This window comes from Mobula birostris, chromosome 21 (assembly GCF_030028105.1).
Source record: "Mobula birostris isolate sMobBir1 chromosome 21, sMobBir1.hap1, whole genome shotgun sequence".
Classification (NCBI taxonomy): Eukaryota; Metazoa; Chordata; class Chondrichthyes; order Myliobatiformes; family Myliobatidae; genus Mobula; species Mobula birostris.
The window spans coordinates 59232299-59255956 of record NC_092390.1 but is presented as its reverse complement, the minus strand read 5'-3'; the positions used below and the strand labels follow the sequence as shown (position 1 = coordinate 59255956).

Here is a 23658-nt window from a genome sequence, read left to right as displayed (position 1 = left end):
AAAAAACAGTTTAGTCCAAGACTCTGAATCTATTAGTGTTGCAGAAGTCTGCAGTCGAACACAATACATCTTGTCTTCTGCCTAGCAGACACTGGGGTGGGGGGGGGGCAACACCTACTCCAGCCTGTATACTGCAGAGCACTCCAACGCCTCTGTCCTGGACAGCTATAAACAGGCAACACCACGGCTTAAGGCCCAGTCCTCATTACGTTTGATGGGACGCAACTTCCCTACGGTCCACCAAGAAATAAGTGAATTGCAGCATTCCACATTAGCAATGTCCAACAGGGTCAGGCAATCATAAGAAAACTGACTAAGACAATCACTTGCTGTTCAGACTTCACACTACCCTCATGCATCAAGTCCAGCTTCTGCCAACAAGCATCTTGCTGATGGTGAAGATCTGCAGCAATTTAAGTTCTTAATGTTCAGCAGGATCTTGCGATCATATTAAAATACGTTTAAAAAGAACAATAACCCCTTTGGCTGAACCTGTAGAATCCACTATAACTGAGTGCACTGCGTCTTACGGGAAGGTTCATGATAAATGTAATTGCCTTGGATGATCTGATTAGTAAGGTTGCAGATTGTATACAAGCTAGTTGATTCATAGGCAGCAAAGAAAGTCATCAGTAGGTACAGTAGGTCAGTGATTCGTGGGAAGGTTGGGTGGAGTGCTGATGGACGGAATGTAATCTAGGAAAATGTGAGGTAATGCTTTGGAAAGTAAGCACTCTTAACATCTCTGTTACTTACACTATATGTCCTGCCTGTAACTAATGTACAGGGGGACTCTGGGGTGTAAGCCTATAGCTCACTGAAAATGGTTACACAGGTGCGTAGAGCAGTGAGGAAGGCATTTGGTATGTTTGTCTTCTTAAACTGAAGGATTGAGTGTAAGGGTTGGGGAGTCGTGTTGCAGCTATATAGAACATTAATCAACATTTGGAATATGTGTACCATTCTGGTTCCCACACTACAGGATGGATGTGGTAGCGATAGAGAAGATGCAGAAGAGATTCACCAGGCTATTGCCTGGAATTCAAACTAGTAGCTATAAAGAGAGATTGGATAGACTGTGTCTGTTTTCACTTAGAGGTGACCTTAGATGTTTACAAAATTATGTTGGGCATAGATAGTAGGAGAGTTCTCCCGAGGCAGGGGAATATAGAATTAGAGGACATGGGCTTAGGGTGAGAAGGATGAAATTTAAAGGAAATCAGAGAAGTCAGTTTTTCACATGGAAGATGATGGTTATCCTGTAAAAGACAGAAAAGGCACAGAGGAATACTGGCTTAATGCAGACAACTGGGGTTAGCGTACGTTGTGGTTGTTAAGGAAAATGTGAGCTGTTAAGGCCTATTTCTTTGTTATACATGGAGACATTCCTGACATGGAGTTGAGACAAAGTAAAGACAACATGAGAAATTCTTTTTGCACAACAAATACTTATGTCCAAGGATAGACTTCCACATAGGAAGATGGGAACAGATTTAATTGTACATTTCAGCAAGAAACTGGATAGGTACTTGAATGAAAAGAAAACTTTTGGCTTGCTCTTGCTGACAACACCCATGCACCATCAATTTACAGGACGTGTCGCTTAGGAACTTGTGCTATGTACATTTTTTGTGTGATTGTATGTTTACTGCTGTATAATATGTGCCTTGTGCTGTGTATGGCTGTTCGTTGCACCTTGGCCCCGGAGTAACACTGTTTCATTTGACTTATTCATGGGTGTTTATGTATGGTTGAATGATAATTAACCTTAACTTCAGAACTTTGAAAAATAGCCTGGGAATTGGGAAAAAATTAGATTACCCTGATAAATGACCGATTACTCTCAATTCCTTCAGTACTGGCAGGATTCTTTGATAAGACTTGTAATTATATTCTGTCTTTATTCTGCAGAGGGAGACTTGAAATAACTTTACTGCTCATTCAACAAAACATTGATTTTAAATTTCAGTACCTTATTTACTATCTTCATAGGAAACAAGAGAAAAACTGAAGGAAACAACAGTCAGGCTAACTCAGGCTAAAGAAGAGACAGAACAAATTCGGAGAAACTGTCAAGACATGATCAAAACCTATCAGGTTGGTTTGAGTTTGCTGCTAAAAGAACTTGCTTTTTGTATTTTAAACTAGATTCTCATTTTCTGGAGCATTATTTTGTAGTGGCGCACAGAGCATGGGTGCTGATCTTTGGTTGGAATCAGAGCATGAGAGCCAGCGGGGAGTATTTTACAGGCTGTAAATTTGAATGCATCATACTGCAGGGTGTTTCAGGATTGTGTGAAGAATGGAAGTACTTAATGGCTCTTACAAATGCTTAACAGTAATCTTTCTGTTAAATTTATGAACTAAGTGTGTAAATTAAATCGTTTGTATTTTTCATTGCAGCTGAAAATATTTTAGGACCATTATGTACTAGAATAGGAAAGTATGAAAGATGGATTGTGGTTTTAAAAGTTCAATATAATAGCTTACTCAAAGTGCACTCCTTCCTATTTATGAAATCTGTGTGCACCGTGATAGTGTAGTGGTTAGCGTTTTGGAGTTTGGAGATCAATTCCAGCACCATTCTGTAAAAAGTCTACATCCTCCCCATGGAATGCGTGAGTTTTCCCCGGGTGCTCTGGTTTCCTCCTATGGTCCAAAGACGTACTGGGTAGGTTAATTGGTCATTGTAAATTGTCCTGTGATTAGGTAAGGGTTAATTGGGTTTGTCGGGGGTTACTGGGGCAGCGTGACCTGAAGGGTCTGCTCAGTGATGTATCACTAAATAAATAAAATAAATTAATTAAAAGTATAATATTTTGGTAGCATTGCCCTGTAACTGAATGATTCACCAATCCTAATGTGAGGAATGTTCTAGATTCAAAATGTAATAACTGGTCTGTAGCCAAACTATAGTCTGGACAAAAAGTATTGATGTGTCTACTATTACAGACTTATGAAAAAATAAAAATTGCATTCAGCTATCCTTTGACCAGATGAACTTTGTTTCTTGTAGCCTCAATACGTCATGTTGATTTCTTAACTTTACTGTATCTTGTCTGTATTGAAAGGAATCTGAAGAAATTAGGTCCAATGAGTTAGATGCCAAACTTCGAGAGACCAAAGGAGAACTGGAAAAACGCTTGCAGGAAAAATCTGATGAAATGGAGGTGAGCTGTGCCTGCATCAAAATACTTAGAGGATTTAGAAGAAAGAGATTACAAGATGTCATATAAGTGCACAAAATGCAAGTAAGAGTCGAATGTTAATGCAGAAAATAACCTAAGTAACTTTCATAGAATTGATTTAAAAATGTTCATATTTTCTAGAGCCAAAATTCAATATAGAGAATTCTCCAAGACTAATTGATGTTAAGAGGGATTTTAAACCTCAAATGTTGATAACTTCTAAAGACTACAGCTAAGAAACCTGAGCTGTTAAGTTTGTAATTGATGCATTTAGGGTTGAGAGGAAGGACCTACAGATAAAATACTGCAGATGCTGGAAATCTGAAATTAGCACAGAAACTGCATGAAATAATAAGTGAAGCAGAACACAAAAATAACTGAGTTCTTGAAGGTGTGAATTCAATGATGAGTCCAGAAGGTCGTATGATAAAACTTCAATAATCCTGCACCATTGAGACTTTAATGTTCCAGATCCTAACCTGAGCTCCAGTCATACACCCAGCCCATAGTCCAGACCTCTGGCTGTGGCTGCATACCAGTCTCTCACTCTGGGCATCTTGCTCACGTTCCAGACACATAAATGAACAAGATGCTGGAACGTGAAAATTTTTGAAATCTCTTCAAAGCAAGCTAACTTTGAAGAAGTTTTCCTCCTCTCTTGAGTCCTGATGTAGCACCTTGTCTCAAAACAATGATATATCCTTCGTCCTCACCACCCTCCACCCCCCCATCACTACAGATGCTGCAGTCCTAAGGGGGAGTCTCAGCCCAAAACATCAACTGTTTGTTCATTGCCAAGGATGCTGCCTGTCTTGCTGAGTTTCTCCAGCAGTTTTTATGTGTTGCTTTAGATTTACAGCATCTACAGAATTTCTTTTATTAATGAGTAACTCACGCAGTTTTTTTTTTCGCTCCAGGATTTCCAAACAGTCAAATGATGAATATTAGAGTTTTACAATAAAGTCTTGCAGCCTGAGTAATTTATTTTCTTATGAAAATAGTCATAGTCATATTTTATTGATCCTGGGGGAAATTGGTTTTCGTTACAGTTGCACCATAAATAATTAAATAGTAATAAAACCATAAATAGTTAAATAGTAATATGTAAATTATGCCAGGAAATAAGTTCAGGACCAGCCTATTGGCTCAGGGTGTCTGACCCTCCAAGGGAGGAGTTGTAAAGTTTGATGGCCACAGGCAGGAATGACTTCCTATGACGCTCAGTGTTGCATCTCGGTGGGATGAGTCTCTGGCTGAATGTACTCCTGTGCCTAACCAGTACATTATGTAGTGGATGGGAGACATTGTCCAAGATGGCATGCAACTTGGACAGCATCCTCCTTTCAGACACCACCATCAGAGAGTCCAGTTCCATCCCCACAACATCACTGGCCTCACTGGAGAACAAAGCAGAACTGTGATTGTAGATTTCTTCAGAAATAAAGTGGATAACATTTAATTGGGCCATTGGTTAATTGGGGTAGCTGCTTATTTGGGACAACTCTTAAAGAGCAAAAACTAATTGAGAAAATAGCCAGGATTCCCTTTGTTTATTTGGGACACTATGCCACTTAATTGGGACAGGAGACTGTTGCCAAAGTTTCTAACTAGCATCAGTTGTGTGCACTTGTGCAGCTGTTAAACACTACGCCATGCCTAGAGTAAACAATTTTTAAATAGTGTCATTTGCATATATTTGTGTTCAAAAAGCAGTGATTTTTGTCACTGATAGTTGGCGAGAAATAAGCAATAAGACAATAATGGAATAGTTTTGCAGCTTCCAGCATTCAAATTTGGCCTGAAACAGCTGGGAGTGAAAATGAAACAATTTCACTATTTCCTCAAGTTAGGAACTACGAAGAACTTGAAGGTATCTGCAATCATCTTGAATGATACAATGAAAATGCGGACTTGGAACCAGTAAGCGTTGTTAAAGGCATTACATTATCTGCACTAGGTGTTTGCACTGATTTTGTTCATTTATAGTCAATCAGGCTGGCTGGTGGCGCAGTGACATCAGCGCCGGACTCTGGAGCGAAGGTTCCCGAGTTCGAATCCAGTCAGGCTGCTCCCGGGCCGGTTTGAGTGTCGAACTTGCAACTCGGCCTCATTAAAAAAAAAACTACGCTGTGAGAAGGACATGGGGGACCACTCACAGAATCTTTTCTCCAAGACAACCACTTGAAAAGAGTGGTCGCCAAGGCTCTGGCGGAGTATGGCACACCAAAAAAAAATCAATCTAAAGAACATGGCAGCGTACACTGGATGAATTCCACTGTTAGGGGCTATAGTTGTATAATGCTGTACTGCTATTGTTCTAATTCATTCTGTATTTCATTTAAATATGTAATTTGTTACTCAGTTAAACAGTAGTTTGCCTTTTTTTAATGTTTTTAACTGTTTCCATGAAACTTCAGCTAACTGTGGCAACCACTTAATTGGACCAAAATATACTGTTCCTGATGTTGTCCCAATTAATCGGAATCTGCTGTATTTATATGCCTTGGAAATAAATACTGTGTATTCTTTCACTAAAAAATCCTCAGATCCACCTTGCTCAAATAAAAGAACTTGATGATCTGAAGAAAACTTTTAAGGAAGGGATGGATGAGTTGCATACTTTGAGAACAAAGGTGAATACTTTTTTTTACTTTGCAATTGCCATTTGTTAAGTTCATGTAGGATTTCTAAAATAACTCTTAAAACTTTATTGCCTATTTTAGTCAGTTGACCTTTTTACAACAGAGTACTTGAATAAAGAATATTCATCCATTTTGCAGCACACCTTCTCTCCAGCCTCATAGTCATACAGCTCAGAAACAGGCCCTCTGGCCCAAATGGTCCATGTCACTAGCATTCCCATCTAAACTAATCCATTTGCCCATGTTTGACCCATATCCCTTGAAATGTCTGTTAAATGTTGTTAATAAGACCATAAGATTTAGAAGTAGAATTAAGCTGTTTGGCCTATCATGTCTGTTCTGCCATTTCATCATGGCTGATCTAATTTTCCTCTCAGCCCCAATCTCCTGCCTTCTCCCCCTATCCCTTCATGCCCTGACCAATCAAGAATCTATCAACCTCTACCTTAAATATACATATAGATTTGGCCTCCACAGCTGCCTCCAGGGCTTCCATGGATTCACCACTTTCAGGCTTAAAGAAATAACTCCTTATCTCTGTTCTAAAAGGATGCCTCTCTATTCTGAAGCTGTGTCCTCTGGTCTTAGACTCTCCAACCATAGGAAACATCCTCTCCACTCCACTCTATCAAGGCCATTCACCATTTGATATGTTTCAATGAGGTCACCCCTTCATTCTTTGGAATTCTAGTGAATACCTGCCCAGAACTATCGAACGCTGTTCATATGACAAGCCATTCAATTCTTGAATCATTTTTGTGAACCTTGTTTGAACCTTCTCCAGTTTCAGCACACCCTTTCTAAGATATAGGGCCCAAACCGGCTCACAAATACTCCAAGTGAGGGCTCTCCAGTGGTTTATTGTCTCAACATTACAAACTTGCTTTTATATTCTAGTCCTTTTGAAAAGAATGGTAAAATTGCATTTGCCTTCCTCACAACAGACATAACCTGCAAATTAACCTTTAGGGAATCCTACTTAAGGATTCCCTAGTCCCTTTGCATCTCAGTTTTTTGTATTTTCTCTCTATTTAGAAAATAGTCAACCCTTTCATTTCTTTACCAAAGGGCATAACCATACACTTTCCAACATTGTATTCCATCTGCCATTTCTTTACCCATTCTCCTAATCTGTCCAAGTCCTTCTGGAGCCTCTCTACTTCCTCAGAACTACCTGTCCTTCCACTTATTTCATATTGTCTGTAAACTTTGCAACAAAACCATGAATTCCACCATCCAAATCATTGACATATAACTTAAAAAGAATCAGTCCCAAAGCAGACCCCTGTGGAACGCCTCTAGTCACCACCAGCCAGCTAGAAAAGGCTCCCTTTATTCCACTCTTTGCCTTCTGCCAATCAGCCACTGCTTTAACCATGCTAAAATCTTTCCTGGAATACCATGGGTTCGTAGCTTGTTAAGCAGCCTCATGTGTGGCACCTTGTCAGAGGTCTTCTGGAAATCCAAGTACACAACATCAAATGCAGCATTGTTTTACAGCGTCCAATATCCACTCTTACTCCTTTTTTTATACCTTATGTATCTGAAGAAACTTTAGTATCCTCTTTAATATTATTAGCTAGTTTACTTTCAAATTCCAGCTTTACCTTAATTACATTTTTTTGTTGGTTTTTAAAAGTTTCCCACTAATTTTTGCTCTATTATATGCCCTCTCTTTGGTTTTTATATTGGCCTTGACTTCTCTTGTTAGCCATGGTTGTGTCATTTTGCCTTTGTACCTAATGTACCTGCTTTAATGTAACTGCTTTAACCTCTTCCTTTAAACTCATTCTATACACTGTCTGGGTGAAAGAGTTGCCCCTCGGATTCCTGTTGCATCTCTCTAATTTCACCTTAAGCTGGTGCTCTTGATAATTCCCCAACCCTGGGGAAAAGGCTGAGTGCATTCACCTTATCTAAACCCCCTCTTGATTTTATACACTTCAATAAGATCACCCCTCAATTTTTTATATTCATTGGAAAAATAGTCCTAGCCTGCCCAACCTCTCCTTATAACTCAGTTCCTTGAATCCTGGCAACATCCTTGTGAATTCTGTCTGCACCCTTGCCCAGCTTAACAGTGACCAAAACTGAACATGATATTTCAAATGTAGCCTCACCTATGTCTTTTACCTTCTGTTCTATTTTACGTCTGTTTATGTACATCAATAGCGATTCTCAAAGGCAATTGCTCTTTAAAAGAGGAAATCAAGAAATAAATGCTTTTGAAAATATGTTTTTCTGAATTAACTACAGAAGCCATAGGGAATCTGCTGGAGACCATATTTTTCTCTTTGGTTGGATTCAGGTTCTCTCGAGCATCTGCTATTTATTATTATCATTCAACAAAAATTGGTGTAGTTTTGTGGATTTGTTCTGGTAATGCTGTTATTCTGGCTTCTCCCATCCTCCTGTAGGTGCAATGTCTTGAAGATGAGCGACTGAGGACAGAAGATGAACTGTCAAAGTACAAAGAAATAATCAACCGACAAAAAGCAGAATGCCAATCTTTGCATGAGCGCGTCAAGTTGGTAAACCAGTTGCAAGAACAACTTGAAGGGTAAGGATCAAGCTTTTTCTTTTGTTGCAATAAAATATATACTTTTTCAATAATTTCCTTTTGTATTAACCATTCTTGTACTCATGTCTGCCAAGAATTTGCATTTCCTCCTCTCTGTGCCTATTTTTGTCCTTTTGTTCTTTTTCGTGGGAGATAAAATGACTGCTAGTGGCAGCGACTTTTAGGGACTGAGAAATGTCTTGTCATTAATTTGGAGCAGAACTGATGGAGCAGCTATTCTTTTCATGCTGATATTGTCAGTGAGATTGTACTGCCATCACCAAGGTGCTGCTTATTAGGTGACTTAAAATATAGACAAGTCATTTAAAAAAAATTACAACTTGTTTTTTGTTTATTGTAATATTCTGTAGCAATTATTTTTAGAAAAGACCAATATAAAATTAAAACAGAGACATGAGAGATTGTAGGTCCTGGAATCTGGTGCAGAAGATGGTGAACTGCTGGAAGAACTTAGTTTGTCAAGGAGCATCCACGGAGACAAAGGATGGTCAATATTTTGGTTTGAGAACCTGGAGAGCATGCACAATTGTAACGGCCATCTTGAGCTTCTGGTTGCGTTTGATTTCAACACCTCTTCCCATTCCCACACACAGACCTGTCTGCTTCAGCTTCTCCACTGTTATGTGAGGCCACTTACAAGTTAAAAGAACAGCATCTCACATGGTAGCCTTGGGTAGCCCACATTATTGAATTTTCCAGTTTCAGATAATCCACTTCCCCGTTCTCACCAAAGGGTAATCTCTTTCCTTTCATTCACGTTGTCTACCATAACCCCCACCACTGCCCCCCTGCCAGTTTCCCAGACTTATCACCTCCTCCATCTGCTCATCACCACATACCTATCTACCTGGGTTTCATTTCCCTTGGCTAAACTTTCCTTTCTTCACCCCTCATGGGGTCCGTTTTTTTTTTCTCATTTATGTTTTGTTTTACCTATCACTTTTTGTCTCAACACTCCTTCCTTTACCTCTCCTAATTGGCTTGATCTGCCTATCATCCCTATGTTCCCAGTTTTCTTGCCCCCGCCAACTCCCCATCAGTCTGGTTCCATTTATAATCTTCTATCTTTAACATCACCCGTTCCCTGTCACTTCTATATACCTACTATTTTTCCTCCACCTACTCAGTCTCAGCATTTTAAAAACAGCTTCTTCCCTCTGTCATCAGATTTCTGAACAGTCCATGAACCCATGAGCACTACCTCATTTTTGGGCATTTGCACTATTTATTTATTTTATAACTTACTGTAATTTTTATGTCCACTATATTGCTACCACAAAGCAACAATTTTCATTGCATATGTCAGTGATGACCTCTGTTCCCTCTAAGCTACACAGGTGCGTGGTCGCGCAGTAACTGAAATGTCCCCACGCACGTAGCCTTTGTTGCCGTGCAGCTGGAATTTTCTTCTATATAATGGTAACGTTAACATTTAATGTGTCGCTCAGTTTACAGGCTGGGTAAAAATTTCCTTCTCAGAGCAATGGTTGGTCTGCGCAGCTGTAAAAAATTATTAGAGGGAACATTGGTGATAACAAACCTGATTCTGATTTTGAGTCCTGATGTAGGTTCTCAACCCAAAACAACCCAATTCCTTTGCCTCCACCGGTGCTTTTTGACCTGCTGAGTTCTTTCAGCCGTTTAGTTGTTACTTGTATCATAATTACATTTGCTTGTTGTGTTCTGAAGTACAGTAGGCAAGATTGTTTACAACTTTAAAGTTATTTTCTACAAGAGCAGACCAGTACAGAATAATAATCTGTTCTGATTACATTTCAGAAATGAACAAGAGATTCAGTCGCTGAAGGAAGAGGTTGACAACTTGAGTTCACTCATTACGGATTTGCAAGAGGATATTGAAGGGAGTCGTAGAAAAGAATCTGAGTTGCTTGTATTCACAGAAAAACTGACAAGCAAAAATGCACAACTTCAGTCTGAGAACAATACACTGCAGACACAGCTTGACAAACTAAGTATTCATGAACGGCAACTGAGTGGGCAGCTTGAAGAGTTGGAACAGACCAATGTTGAGCTGGTAAGACTGGGAAAAAAATGCCTTCATTTGTTGAAGTTCATAGAGATTTTTCCTTGATCTTTGGTTGCTATCTACATTTGGGTATTGCTGAGTAATGCTATGTTTATTTTTTTTCTGTATCTTTGCTCTTGTATATAAAATATACACAGGGCAACTATATGGTCTTCACTTTCTGATCAATAACAACTTAATGACTTGATGAAAAAATTCATTTCTAGCAAATATTTTTAGAGTTTCTTTACTATATGAAATTTCCACATTATCTTAAGGTGGTTAGTGGTAACTCTTGACCAAGAGTTACATTTATCTTGGTTAATAAATTTCTTTTTTTTTTCCATTTCAGGTGCCTGATTAAATATACAGTGCATAATTTCTTTTACTTAGAGATAAAACAGTGGGTCAGAAGATTAAACCCTTCTGACCCAGTGAGCTGTACCACCTATTTAACCCGAGCCTAATTACAGGACAACTTGCAATGACGAATTACCTACCTAACCAGTATGTCTACAGACTGGAAAGAAACCGGAGCACCCGGATGATTTCCATGCACTCATGGGAAGAATGTACAAACTTACACAGGACACTGGAATTGAACTCTGAACTCTGATGTCCCAAGCTGTAATAGCATTGTGCTGACCACTGTGCTACCATGGTGCCACTATGGAAAATATAATTTCTGCTCTCCACAAGAATAGCAAAAAGAAATACATTTTATAATGAAGTAGATCTTAGCTTATTCAAAGTGATTATGAAGGTAGTTAGTGTGGAAGAATATTCTGAGCTTTTATACAATTGAAATCAATACACATTGCTGAGGAAGAGCTTGGAAATGTGCACTGGGGTGTCCTTGTGGGAATTTGAGCTAGATTCTGTTTTCATTTCTGGTGCTGGATTTTAAAAAATCAGATTATTTTACTTGTGGTAAGCTTTTTATCCTCTGGTGTCTGTTCTGCCATTCTGTTAGACCATGACAGATTTCCACCTGTCATCCATTTATCTACGTAATCCTTTGCTGTCTTTCCTTTATTGAAGGAGCTGTGACTGAATTTCATTAGCTGGCCCGATGGGCCAGGTGGATTGCTCCCATATTGTGTCATTCTGTGAGTTAGAGGCAAGAAGCTAAGACTGAGGACAGTTATACTTGAATATAAAATATTTCCAGAAAACAGTTGGGAGTCTGCTTATAATTTAGTTTGCTTGAAGATCTACCTCATGGGACATAAAATCCCAACTTTTTATTATATTATTGAAGTGAATGTAAGATAACAGCAAGTTGAAAATTCCCTGAGAGAATTAATGGATAATTATTCAAGACTAAAATCACTATGACTGCTACAATGAAATCCACACATAAAATAAGCCTGCTTCTGCTTTTCCACTAATGTGAGATTTTTATTGGTGCTTGATGCATTTGGGTTCAAAAGAAAAATCTTCATTTAGAATAGTAACATTTTAAAAGAAAAGCTGATGTTGTGAAACTTGGCTTTATTCACTCGTATATGGTACTATGCAAAAGTCTTAGGCACATATATATACCTAGGGTGCCTAAGACATTTTTACAGTACTGCTGTATTTGTCTACATAGAGCAGAGAGCAAGTTTGTAAATCTGCTAGGAGCAAAGGATGTTGGGAATGATGAGGGTTGGGCACCATGGGACAGGTGTGAGATTGATGACAAAGAGTGCCAGGGGCAGGGGTGGGGCGGGTGCAGACACACCCAGCCCTGAGTTGCCAGGCAGAGTCATTTGATTCCAAATATTTGGCTTAATGATCATTACAGAATGGCTCTCTGGTGCTTCCTGCTCTATACCCTCTCATTTCCCCTTTTCCCAACTATGATTCCCCTCTCCCTACCCCTTTCCCACTCTCAGGTCACAATAAAGACCCATATCAGAATCAGGTTTGTCATCACTCATATGTCATGAAATTTGTTTTTATTTTGTGGCAGCAATACAGTGCAATAAATAAAATTACTATAGTACTGTGCAAATGGCTTAAGCTCCCTAGCTATATATGTGCCTAAGACTTTTGCACAGTACTGTAATATTAACAGAGATTGCACAAATCAACTGTTAGCAGTTTAGTATCAATCATTATGTGCATTGGTTTGTACACAGATGGACAGATTGCAGAAAGAACAGCAACTACGGCAAGAAGACGTGAAAACTCTGCAGAACGAGGTGATCAGTGAACAAAAGGAAGTGAGTAGGCTGAATTTACAAGTGGAGGAGCTGAAAGATGAGCTTGCCACACAGAAACGAAAAAAAGCAACGAATATTAAGGACCTCACGAAACAGCTTCAGCAAGGTGTGTAGGAATTATTCTGATTGACAATATAAAGTGTACTTCTACAAATTAGTGGTTGCAAAACATAACGTTGATTTGTATAATTACTACTTGACATTTTGCCAAACAGATTTCAGAGATAATTTAATGCCATTGTTATTTTTTTTTTACTGATTTCAGCTAAGGTGAAAAAAGTGCATTGTTTAAATATAAATAAATAACTCAGAGAAATTATCAACTTACCATAATATTAGTGTAATTTTAGACCAAGCCGAGAGACGTAATTTTTAACAGCCTGTGTGAATGTTTTCTAGTACGCCGACGATTGGAACAAATGGAAAATGGAAACTGTGACAGCAAAGAGGCGAGCAGCATGGGAAGTCGTTCAAGTTCATCAGGTAAACAAAAAAGTAAATACCACATTACTTCAATTTAAAGAACAATATAGAGTTAATTACACAACTAGTAAAATAATAAATATTTCTACATCCACCTGTAATGTTGTGTTCTGAAAATAGAGAGACATCAAAATTGCATATGGTTGCCTTCATTAGATTAGCCTGATGGCTGATGATAACTCAATGAACTCACTGGATGGGAACTCAACAAAATGATTGGATACTGTAGAACTCAATGAAATGATTGGATAGAACCCATTTTCTATTTCAGTAGGCTGAAGAACAGTTTGAACTGTTTGGATGCTGAATTTAAGCTTCTGAGGAACAAAATTAGCTACTTCAGAGGAAGAACGACCACTGTATTGCAGATATTTCATGCAGAAATATATCTTTAGGTAGAAGAGAACAAAGATGAGTAAGTGGCTATTAGTAAGCTCTTATTTTCTTTCAGCTGCTTTGACTATTCTGAGCTTCCTTTTCTCTCTTCATTACCAGTTGTTTATATGCTTTTGATATTTTACAAAATTACTTTCTGTTCTTGGCTTCCTTCAGCGTCTGTAATGAACTTCTAAAACGGTTGTGTTTAACAGAAATTTTCTGTGAAACATGTAGCCTTGTACTTTTCTATCCAGGTTCTCTCTCTTGCTGATGCTGAGCAGGCTGAGATTGTCGTTGTTCATTTTAGCTGCCACTTGCGCTGTCTTTCCACTTTCATACGTGGTCTTTACGTCCCATGTTCCAATGGTGGTGGTCCTGGGTGATAGAAGGGTAATCAGCCCTGTGGTTTCTGCTTTCACCACACAACTTTGTATGTCTCTGAGGTGAAGATTCTTTCTGTCTTGGAGATGAGGTCTTTAGAGCTCCTGTTGCTGCTTTTGTAGTTCTGGGTTTATATGGGGTGGGGTTGGTAGCTCCATGCCAAACCCTCCTCTTGTCACAGCTGGGCTTGGGCCCGTCCATTGCAGTGTTCCCATCTTTGTTCTGATTTCTGTTCAGGGGTGGGTGGGATGATATCTAAATCAAGTCCAAAAAGCATCCCTTTGCACTGGGACTAGCTTGTCTTCAAGCTAAGCATTTGTAGCATAGACCTGGGGCAGGTTCTTAGCTGATAGAAAGGAAGGATTGTCCAGACAGATTATGAGAACACTCAGTCCTCGTTTATTGTCATTTAGAAATGCATGCATGCATTAACAAATGATACAATGTTTCTCCGGAGTGATATCACAGAAAATAGGACAAACCAAAGACTAACACTGACAGCAACACACATCAAAGTTGCTGGTGAACGCAGCAGGCCAGGCAGCATCTGTAGGAAGAGGTGCAGTCGTCAGGACGAAGGGTCTCGGCCTGAAAGGTCGACTGCACCGCTTCCTACAGATGCTGCCTGGCCTGCTGCGTTCACCAGCAACTTTGATGTGTGTTGCTTGAATTTCCAGCATCTGCAGAATTCCTGTTGTTTGCGTTACTAACACTGACAGAACCACATAATTATAACAGCAGTGCAAAGCAATACCATAATTTGATGAAGGACAAACCATGGGCACGGTAAATAAAGTCTCAAAAATCCCCGAGTTGCTCTGTTTATAAAAGAAAAGACAAAGCTAATCCAGCAAGCTGTTGCATTATCGATATATTCTAATTCATCAACATTACTGTAAAGTAGGGAGCACAGTGCCATCACCCTACATTAGTGTGTCAATAAGTTATCCACTTAGTAGGAGGTCTACCACACAAATACTGTAGTCACAGAGCAGGTCAAAGACTTTATGTTTCATAATAAAAACAAAAAAAGCTGGAAACACTTAGCAGCTCAGACTGCATTCATGGAGAGAGAACAGAGTTAACATTTCAGGCCTAAAACCCTTTGTCAGCTTGGTACTCTATGGTGGCTTTATCTGTTGATTTCCTGAAAGCCTCTCTATCATTTACAAGTTGATGCAATATATGATGCAAATTGATTTACTTGTTTATTATTATGTTTTATTTTATTTATTATTATTATTTTTTCTCTCTCTGCTAGATTATGTATTGCATTGAACTGCTGCTGCTAAGTTAACAAATTTCACGCTATTATCACATGCTGATGATAATAAACCTGATTCTGATTCCAATTCTGATGTTCTCCACTTGATTGTCTGACAATTTCAACAACCTCTAGGAAACACTTAAGCATTCCCTTCCACTGCTATCAGTACATTTTGGCAGATATCTGTACCATATCCGATTCAGCAATTCCTCAAAATTTCTTTCAGATCTACCAAACTTTGACTTCTGATACCTGAAGAAGAACAAGTATATCATGTAACACCATTTTATTGAAGTACTCTTTCAGATTTGTATGACTAACTTGAATGTACATTGCCTTACATCCAAATGATTTAAAATAGTGAAATTCCAATCATTTGATACCCACAGCACTTTGGTGGTGTTAGACTAGCAAAATTTCTCCTACTATAGTGTAGCAGTCAAACCAAAACAAAACAAAATAATTGCGGCTCTTGGTGACCCTATGGATTTGATATACTTGTGTGTCGCACCCTCTCTCCAATTATTATTGCTCCAACAGTTGAGGATATGTATTTGATCATTTTATTACCAATTAGCAAACATGCAATCTTACAGCGATGAAACTGAAGCATACCCAATTGTAAGCTAAGCTTAAATGAGCGTTATTGAGCAGTCGGCAAAAGATACAATTTCTGGCAGTTGTGGGCTACTACAAACTGCAATGAACAAAGCCTGAAAACGAAACTTATTCTCTTCACTTTTACCACGCCCCCTATCCTGTGACTAGTTACCATAATAAGCGCACAACACAGAATACAATGCAGATTGAGAACAGATGCATGGTTCCTACACATAGGATATTACTGCTTTTAATATCACACTTTGAATTCATTTTTTTTTAGATGTTACAAAGAAGTATAATAAATTGTCACGTGAAACTGGTGAGTTTATAAAGAACATAGGAAACAGAGTCCGGTGAGTTGAAAGGGAGCGCGGGGTATAGAATCCTGAACCATTATCTTAACAGTTGAATACCAGATTATTGAAGTTTTACTCCTCTGGCCTTATTTGCCAAAAACATCACTGTGGGAGTCTCCTCGTTATGTATTTATAGAAATTCAAGATGACTCACCACCATCTTCGTGAGAATTGGAGATAAGAAATGAGAAGCAGCCGTGCCTGTAATACACATAGCCCATGAATAAAAATAAGCAAGTTAAAGTAATCAGCATGAGCAGATGCTCCATATTGCTAGAATGAAAACACAGTTGATAACGAATGAAGTGTAGTACAGATATGCTAATAAACCTGACACCAATTAGATCTTAAATGACAGGAAAATTGGTGTAAATATTGAGCGGGTTTCAATGTGAGCAGTGAGAATATTGAACTCAGAATAGTCACTTTATATTCAGGTTCAGGTTCAGCTTCAGTCTAAGAATTGGGCTTTTCTGGAAATGCGGTGCGCTGATACTTTCTTCCTTAACCCCATCTCTCTTTCTCAGTCTTTGACTTGCTTACAGCAAATTTCATAATCCCTTTCCCATTCTGACATGCCTCCTCTACTCTAAAGGTGAAGCCACACTCAGGTTGGAGGAACAACACCTTATATTCCGTCTGGGTAGCCTCCAACCTGATGGCATGAACATCGACTTCTCTAACTTTCGCTAATGCCCCACCTCCCCCTCGTACCCCATCCGTTATTTATATACATACTTCCTTTCTCTCACTGTCCTTTTTCTCCCTCTGTCCCTCTGACTATACCCCTTGCCCATCCTCTGGGTTCCCCCCCCCCTTGTCTTTCTCCCTGGGCCTCCTGTCCCATGATCCTCTCATATCCCCTTTGCCAATCACCTGCCCAGCTCTTGGCTCCATCCCTCCCCCTCCTGTCTTCTCCTATCATTTCGGATCTCCCCCTCCCCCTCACACTTTCAAATCTCTTACTAACTCTTCCTTCAGTTAGTCCTGACGAAGGTCTCGGCCCGAAACATCGACTGTACCTCTTCCTAGAGATGCTGCCTGGTCTGCTGCGTTCACCAGCAACTTTGATGTGTGTTGACTGTATTTAATACCCAGTTTGTAGTTAATAGTTTAATTTCTGTATTATGACTTATTGAAGGTTCTTCAACTTGGACGAGGGGCCTTTTTCCTTTGACTATTTACAATGTCCCACAGAGGATTTGGCTAGGTGCAAACGCTGAATTATAACAAGCTCACGCTTGAAAGCAGATGAGCTGTTGGTGAGTGGACAGCAAGTGTTATTTTTTTGTGAATGGACTGTGAATTCAGTTCTGGCCTTAGGTTTGACCTGGATCAGGGGGCCCCAACCTCTTATATGCCGTGGACCCCTACCATTAACTGAGGGGTCTGTGGACCTCTGGTTGGGAACCCCTGACCTGGATAGTGGGGCATAATCTGGGAGAAATTATTGAATTTGCCCAAGTGCATTGTGCCAAACATACATGAGAGTAAGTCAGTTATTTAAGCATCAGTGTTCTGCACCCAGGTGTGGTTTATCTCCCATGAAGATTAAAGTACTAAATCCCCAATTATTGTCGTGATATTAATATTCACCACGGGGTTTCACGGTTTCTACAAATTGAGATGAAAGTTCTGTTGTTGCTCCCAGGATGCTTCTGTACTTCCGTAGTGACTGTTCTAGCTGTCAGAGCAGATCAGCTAACCACTTTACTGCAAGTGAGTGCAGAAAGGTGGGAGGTGCTCACTTAAAATACATTATATACTTAAAACAGGAACACTCAGCCTAGAAGCTAGTTTCTTTAACATGATGAAGGTCAGAAATTGTAGATGCTGGAACTATTTAGGAAGTTGGGTAATATCTGTAGAAAGGGAAATAGTTGTAGAACTACAGATAACTGGCTTTCTCTGGTTGTATCAGTACTTGCCACTTCTTTTCCAAGTTGTGCATATACTTAATGCGGAAGTTAATCATTTCCTGATTGGTCAGGGCATCAAAGTATATGGCAAGAAGGCAGGTGTATGGGATTGAGTGGGATCCGGGATCAGCCATGATGAACTGGTGGAGCAGACTTGGTGGTCTAGATGGTCCAGTTCTGCTCCTATGTCTTATGTCACTCATTACTGATACTAACTTTTTGTTCTCCATCAGCCCCACCTAACTGGCTGCCATTTCCTACAGCCCTGCATTTTGCAACTTTTATGTTCCTTTGTTTATTATGCTCAATCTCTACCTACTTTTATTTCATACATTTTGTTCATTTCCTTTCTCTTTAACTGGCCTCATTAATCCATTGGCCAGGTAAGTTCTGCAACTTGTCCCCATGGCAAACCTGGCCTGACCCTTTCCGAGATGTTCCTTTTCCATTGTTCCCCTCTGCAACTTAAAGCTAACTTGCATTCTCTTTCCCCCAGTTCTGACAAAGGTGCTCTGAGCTGAATCTTTTGCTTTATTTCTCTTTCCACAATATCTACCTGACCTGCTGAGCATTTCCAGCATTCTCTGCTTTTATTTATCTTCATTGTTAATTATGCCAATGGATATGCTTATGCATATTTAAAATAACTCAATAGTCCACTCTTAATGTGAAAAATTAATTCTATACAAAGCTTGGACCAGTCCCAGCTCAGATACCCATAACTATTGATTGAAGTTGTATTATATAAGATATTGGTGAGGTCTAATTTGGAGTCTCGTGTGCAGTTTTGGTCACTACCTACAGGAAAGATGTCAATAAGATTGAAAAAGTGCAGAGAAAATTTACAAGAATATTGCCAGGACTTGGAGAACACACTGGAGGCTGTGGTAGATCAAAGGACCCTATGGAAAATCCTGGCAATTCTGGACAATGTTTCTCACTCTGCCTGCCACCTTGGCTAAACAGAGGAAGACTTTTAGTAATAGACTAAGGCAACTGCACTGCTCCAAAGATTGCTATATGAGGTCATTTTTACCTTCTGCCATTACGCTCTATAATGAGTCAACATATAGCTGGAGAAGTGATGATCCCCTCCTGTTAGACTGTTTGAGATAACTTATTTTTTATTCTCTCTTACTTCTCTTCTAATATTTGTATATCTGTGCACCTTTATGCTACTGTGACACCCTATTTCTTTTGGGATCAATGAAGTATCTATCTATTTCAGGTAGAGGTACACAGACAGGTGTACAGACTGCTTTCAGATAGGTGTTCCAACATTTAAACCTAGCATTGAAGCAGGTTTCTGACTTGTTCTTCTTGATGATAGAGGTCATGGTTTGGAGAATGCTTTTGGAGCAGTATAGGCTAGTGAGTGTAGTATTTTTGTCGAAGGTATCCTTTGCAGCCACTGTGCCAGTGGGGGAGGCGGGTGGAATAAACATTCAGGGTGTTTGTAGGATGAACATTTTGCTGGCTGTTCTGACTTGGATAATATTGAGCTCCTGATGATTGGTAGAGCTGAGCATTGCGTATTTCCAATTTATGCCTTTTGGATAGTGAAATTGATTTGAAGCTTCAAGAGTTGATTCACTTGTAGCTGACACTGGGGCTCAGATCTATTTTTGTAGAGGTGATATTTATGTATGGCTTGTCCAGCTGTATTTCTGGTTACTAAAAACCCACAGATTAATCCCAGCTGAGGATTCTTGAGATGATAATTACTAATAAATAAGAGGGGACTGATTGGGAAGTAATTAGCCAGATTGAATGTGTGTTACATTCTGCAAATATGGTAGGATAGTGGTTAGTGTGACGCTATTAGAGGTCTGGGCATCGGAGTCCAGACTTCAATCCTGGCGTCCTCTGTGAGGTGTTTCCATACATCCTCCACATGGAATGCATGCGTTTTCTCTGGGTACTCTGGTTTCCTCCCACAGTCCAAAGGCATGCTGGGTCATTGTAAATTGTCTCGTGATTAGGTTAAGGTTAAATTAGCTTTGTCGGCTTTCTGGAGTGGCACTGCCTGAAGGGCTGGAAGGGTCTATTCCACTGTATCTCTAAATAGATCCATCCTTCCATCCACCCACGTACCCAATTTACTCATTGTCATAGAAAACATAGAAAATAGGTGCAGGAGTAGGCCATTCGGCCCTTTGAGCCTGCACCACCATTTATTATGATCATGGCTGATCATCCAACTCAGAACCCTGCACCAGCCTTCCCTCCATACCCCCTGATCCCCGTAGCCACAAGGGCCATATCTAACTCCCTCTTAAATATAGCCAATGAACTGGCCTCAACTGTTTCCTGTGGCAGAGAATTCCACAGATTGACCACTCTCTGTGTGAAGAAGTTTTTCCTAATCTCAGTCCTAAAAGGCTTCGCCTTTATCCTCAAACTGTGACCCCTCGTTCTGGACTTCCCCAACATCGGGAACAATCTTCCTGCATCTAGCCTTTCCAATCCCTTTAGGATTTTATACGTTTCAATCAGATCCCCCCTCAATCTTCTAAATTCCAACGAGTACAAGCCTAGTTCATCCAGTCTTTCTTCATATGAAAGTCCTGCCATCCCAGGAATCAATCTGGTGAACCTTCTTTGTACTCCCTCTATGGCAAGGATGTCTTTCCTCAGATTAGGGGACCAAAACTGCACACAATACTCCAGGTCTGGTCTCACCAAGGCCTTGTACAACTGCAGTAGTACCTCCCTGCTCCTGTACTCGAATCCTCTTGCTATAAATGCCAGCATACCATTCACCTTTTTCACCGCCTGCTGTACCTGCATGCCCACTTTCAATGACTGGTGTATAATGACACCCAGGTCTCGTTGCACCTCCCCTTTTCCTAATCGGCCACCATTCAGATAATAATTTGTTTTCCTATTTTTGCCACCAAAGTGGATAACTTCACATTTATCCACATTAAATTGCATCTGCCATGAACTTGCCCACTCACCCAACCTATCCAAGTCACCCTGCATCCTCTTAGCATCCTCCTCACAGCTAACACTGCCGCCCAGCTTCGTGTCATCCGCAAACATGGAGATGCTGCATTTAATTCCCTCATCCAAGTCATTAATATATATTGTAAACAAGTGGGGTCCCAGCACTGAGCCTTGCGGTACCCCACTAGTCACTGCCTGCCATTCTGAAAAGGTCCCGTTTATTCCCACTCTTTGCTTCCTGTCTGCTAACCAATTCTCTATCCACATCAATACCTTACCCCCAATACCGTGTGCTTTAAGTTTGCACACTAATCTCCTGTGTGGGACCTTATCAAAAGCCTTTTGAAAATCCAAATATACCACATCCACTGGTTCTCCCCTATCTACTAGTTACATCCTCAAAAAATTCTATGAGATTCGTCAGACATGATTTTCCTTTCACAAATCCATGCTGACTTTGTCCAATGATTTCACCACTTTCCAAATGGTGCTGTTATCACATCTTTGATAACTGACTCCAGCAGTTTCCCCACCACCGACGTTAGGCTAACCGGTCTATAATTCCCCGGTTTCTCTCTCCCTCCTTTTTTAAAAAGTGAGGTTACATTAGCCACCCTCCAGTACTCAGGAACTAGTCCAGAATCTAATGAGTTTTGAAAAATTATCGCTAATGCATCCACTGTTTCTTGGGCTACTTCCTTAAGCACTCTGGGATGCAGGCCATCTGGCCCTGGGGATTTATCTGCCTTTAATCCCTTCAATTTACCTAACACCACTTCCCTACTAACATGTATTTCGCTCAGTTCCTCCATCTCACTTGACCCTCTGTCCCCTACTATTTCTGGAAGATTATTTATGTCCTCCTTAGTGAAGACAGAACCAAAGTAATTATTCAATTGGTCTGCCATGTCCTTGCTCCCCATAATCAATGCACCTGTTCCTGTCTGTAGGGGACCTACATTTGTTTTTACCAGTCTTTTCCTTTTTACATATCTATAAAAGCTTTTACAGTCAGTTTTTATGTTCCCTGCCAGTTTTCTCTCATAATCTTTTTTCCCCTTCCTAATTAAGCCCTTTGTCCTCCTCTGCTGAACTCTGAATTTCTCCCAGTCCTCAGGTGAGCCACTTTTTCTGGCTAATTTGTATGTTTCTTCTTTGGAATTGATACTATCCCTAATTTCTCTTGTCAGCCACGGGTGCACTACCTTCCTTGATTTATTCTTTTGCCAAACTGGGATGAACAATTATTGTAGTTCATCCATGCAATCTTTAAATGCTTGCCATTGCATATCCACCGTCAATCCTTTAAGTGTCATTTGCCAGTCTATCTTAGCTAATTCACGTCTCATACTTTCAAAGTTACCCCTCTTTAAGTTCAGAACCTTTGTTTCTGAATTAACTATGTCACTCTCCATCTTAATGAAGAATTCCACCATATTATGGTCACTCTTACCCAAGGGGCCTCTCACGACAAGATTGCTAATTAACCCTTCCTCATTGCTCAAAACCCAGTCTAGAATAGCCTGCTCTCTAGTTGGTTCCTCGACATGCTGGTTCAAAAAACCATCCCGCATACATTCCAAGAAATCCTCTTCCTCAGCACCTTTACCAATTTGGTTCACCCAATCTACATGTAGATTGAAGTCATCCATTATAACTGCTGTTCCTTTATTGCACACATTTCTAATTTCCTGTTTAATACCATCCCCGACCTCACTACTACTGTTAGGTAGCCTGTACACAACTCCCACCAGCGTTTATGTAACTGCCACTATTGTAACTGTACTGGAATAGATTGCCTTGAGGCACAGCTAGTTGTATAGTGCAGCTCTTAGTACTTCAGCTGGAACGTCTGCTTCACTAAGGTTTTGTTGTCTCAAGTCCTCTCAGTTGTTTCTCAGTGACTGCATATAATGAATCAAATTGGTTGAAGCCTGACCTGTGAAAGTAGGAATTCCATGAAGATCATATTGATGAAATCTTCAAATAATTTCACCTCTGATATTACTACAAGATGCAACCATTTTGTTTAAAGGTGTCCTTGTGAATTACTTCCTTTTGTACTCCACAGATTTTCTGTATGTTCCATTCCAGGTTCTCTAGATGCCCGATGCAGTAAAGAAGAAAGGTCTCCAGAGAATAGTGGCTGTTCTGTGCAGGCAGATAACTTTCCAGAGGTGGACAAGGCTATACTAATAGAACGAATCGTGCGACTGCAGAAAGCTCATGCACGTAAAAATGAAAAGATTGAGTTCATGGAGGATCATATCAAACAATTGGTGGATGAAATACGAAAGAAAACGAGGTAAATTCGTAATGGAATCAAAGAAGTCTTTGTTTTTCATCAAATTTACTTAACAGAGTTAAGGTTAAAGAGAGTCTTCACTTTTTGGGACTTATCCCATTAGGCTATTTTAAACAAGGGATTGTGAAAAGTAGTTATGTCTTGGAAGACTTCTGTTTTATTTACTGCCTTGGAAATCAGTAGATACTTGGACTGTCAGGTTTCAATTAAGATTCTGATTTTTCTTGTCTTTTTTCTTTTTTGAAATTATTTTGTTTTTGAAATATTATTAGTTTCTGTTTCACCAAATTCAGTTGCATTGAAATTGAGGGTAGGAACAATTTAACAATTAACAGTTCCACACTGAGGAATTTCCAAGAGATGTACAAAC

The 23658-nt window shown here is 39.8% G+C and overlaps 1 protein-coding gene across 5 annotated transcripts in view; it reads left to right on the top strand.

Moving 5' to 3' along the window:
• Window positions 1-23658, top strand: part of ccdc186 (coiled-coil domain-containing protein 186) — a 112918-nt gene that overhangs the window by 61209 nt on the left and 28051 nt on the right. For 2 of the 5 annotated variants that reach the window (XM_072239576.1, XM_072239577.1), the window contains 9 exons: window positions 1993-2097; window positions 3072-3170; window positions 5735-5821; window positions 8248-8390; window positions 10191-10446; window positions 12564-12753; window positions 13047-13130; window positions 16040-16078; window positions 23078-23288. In XM_072239576.1, the coding sequence (XP_072095677.1) occupies window positions 1993-2097; window positions 3072-3170; window positions 5735-5821; window positions 8248-8390; window positions 10191-10446; window positions 12564-12753; window positions 13047-13130; window positions 16040-16078; window positions 23078-23288 (1214 nt within the window). Of the gene's footprint in view, window positions 1-1992; window positions 2098-3071; window positions 3171-5734; window positions 5822-8247; window positions 8391-10190; window positions 10447-12563; window positions 12754-13046; window positions 13143-16039; window positions 16079-17256; window positions 17390-23077; window positions 23289-23658 lie in introns of those variants that run through there. The other 3 variants (XM_072239579.1, XM_072239578.1, XM_072239580.1) reach the window with 3 other exon arrangements.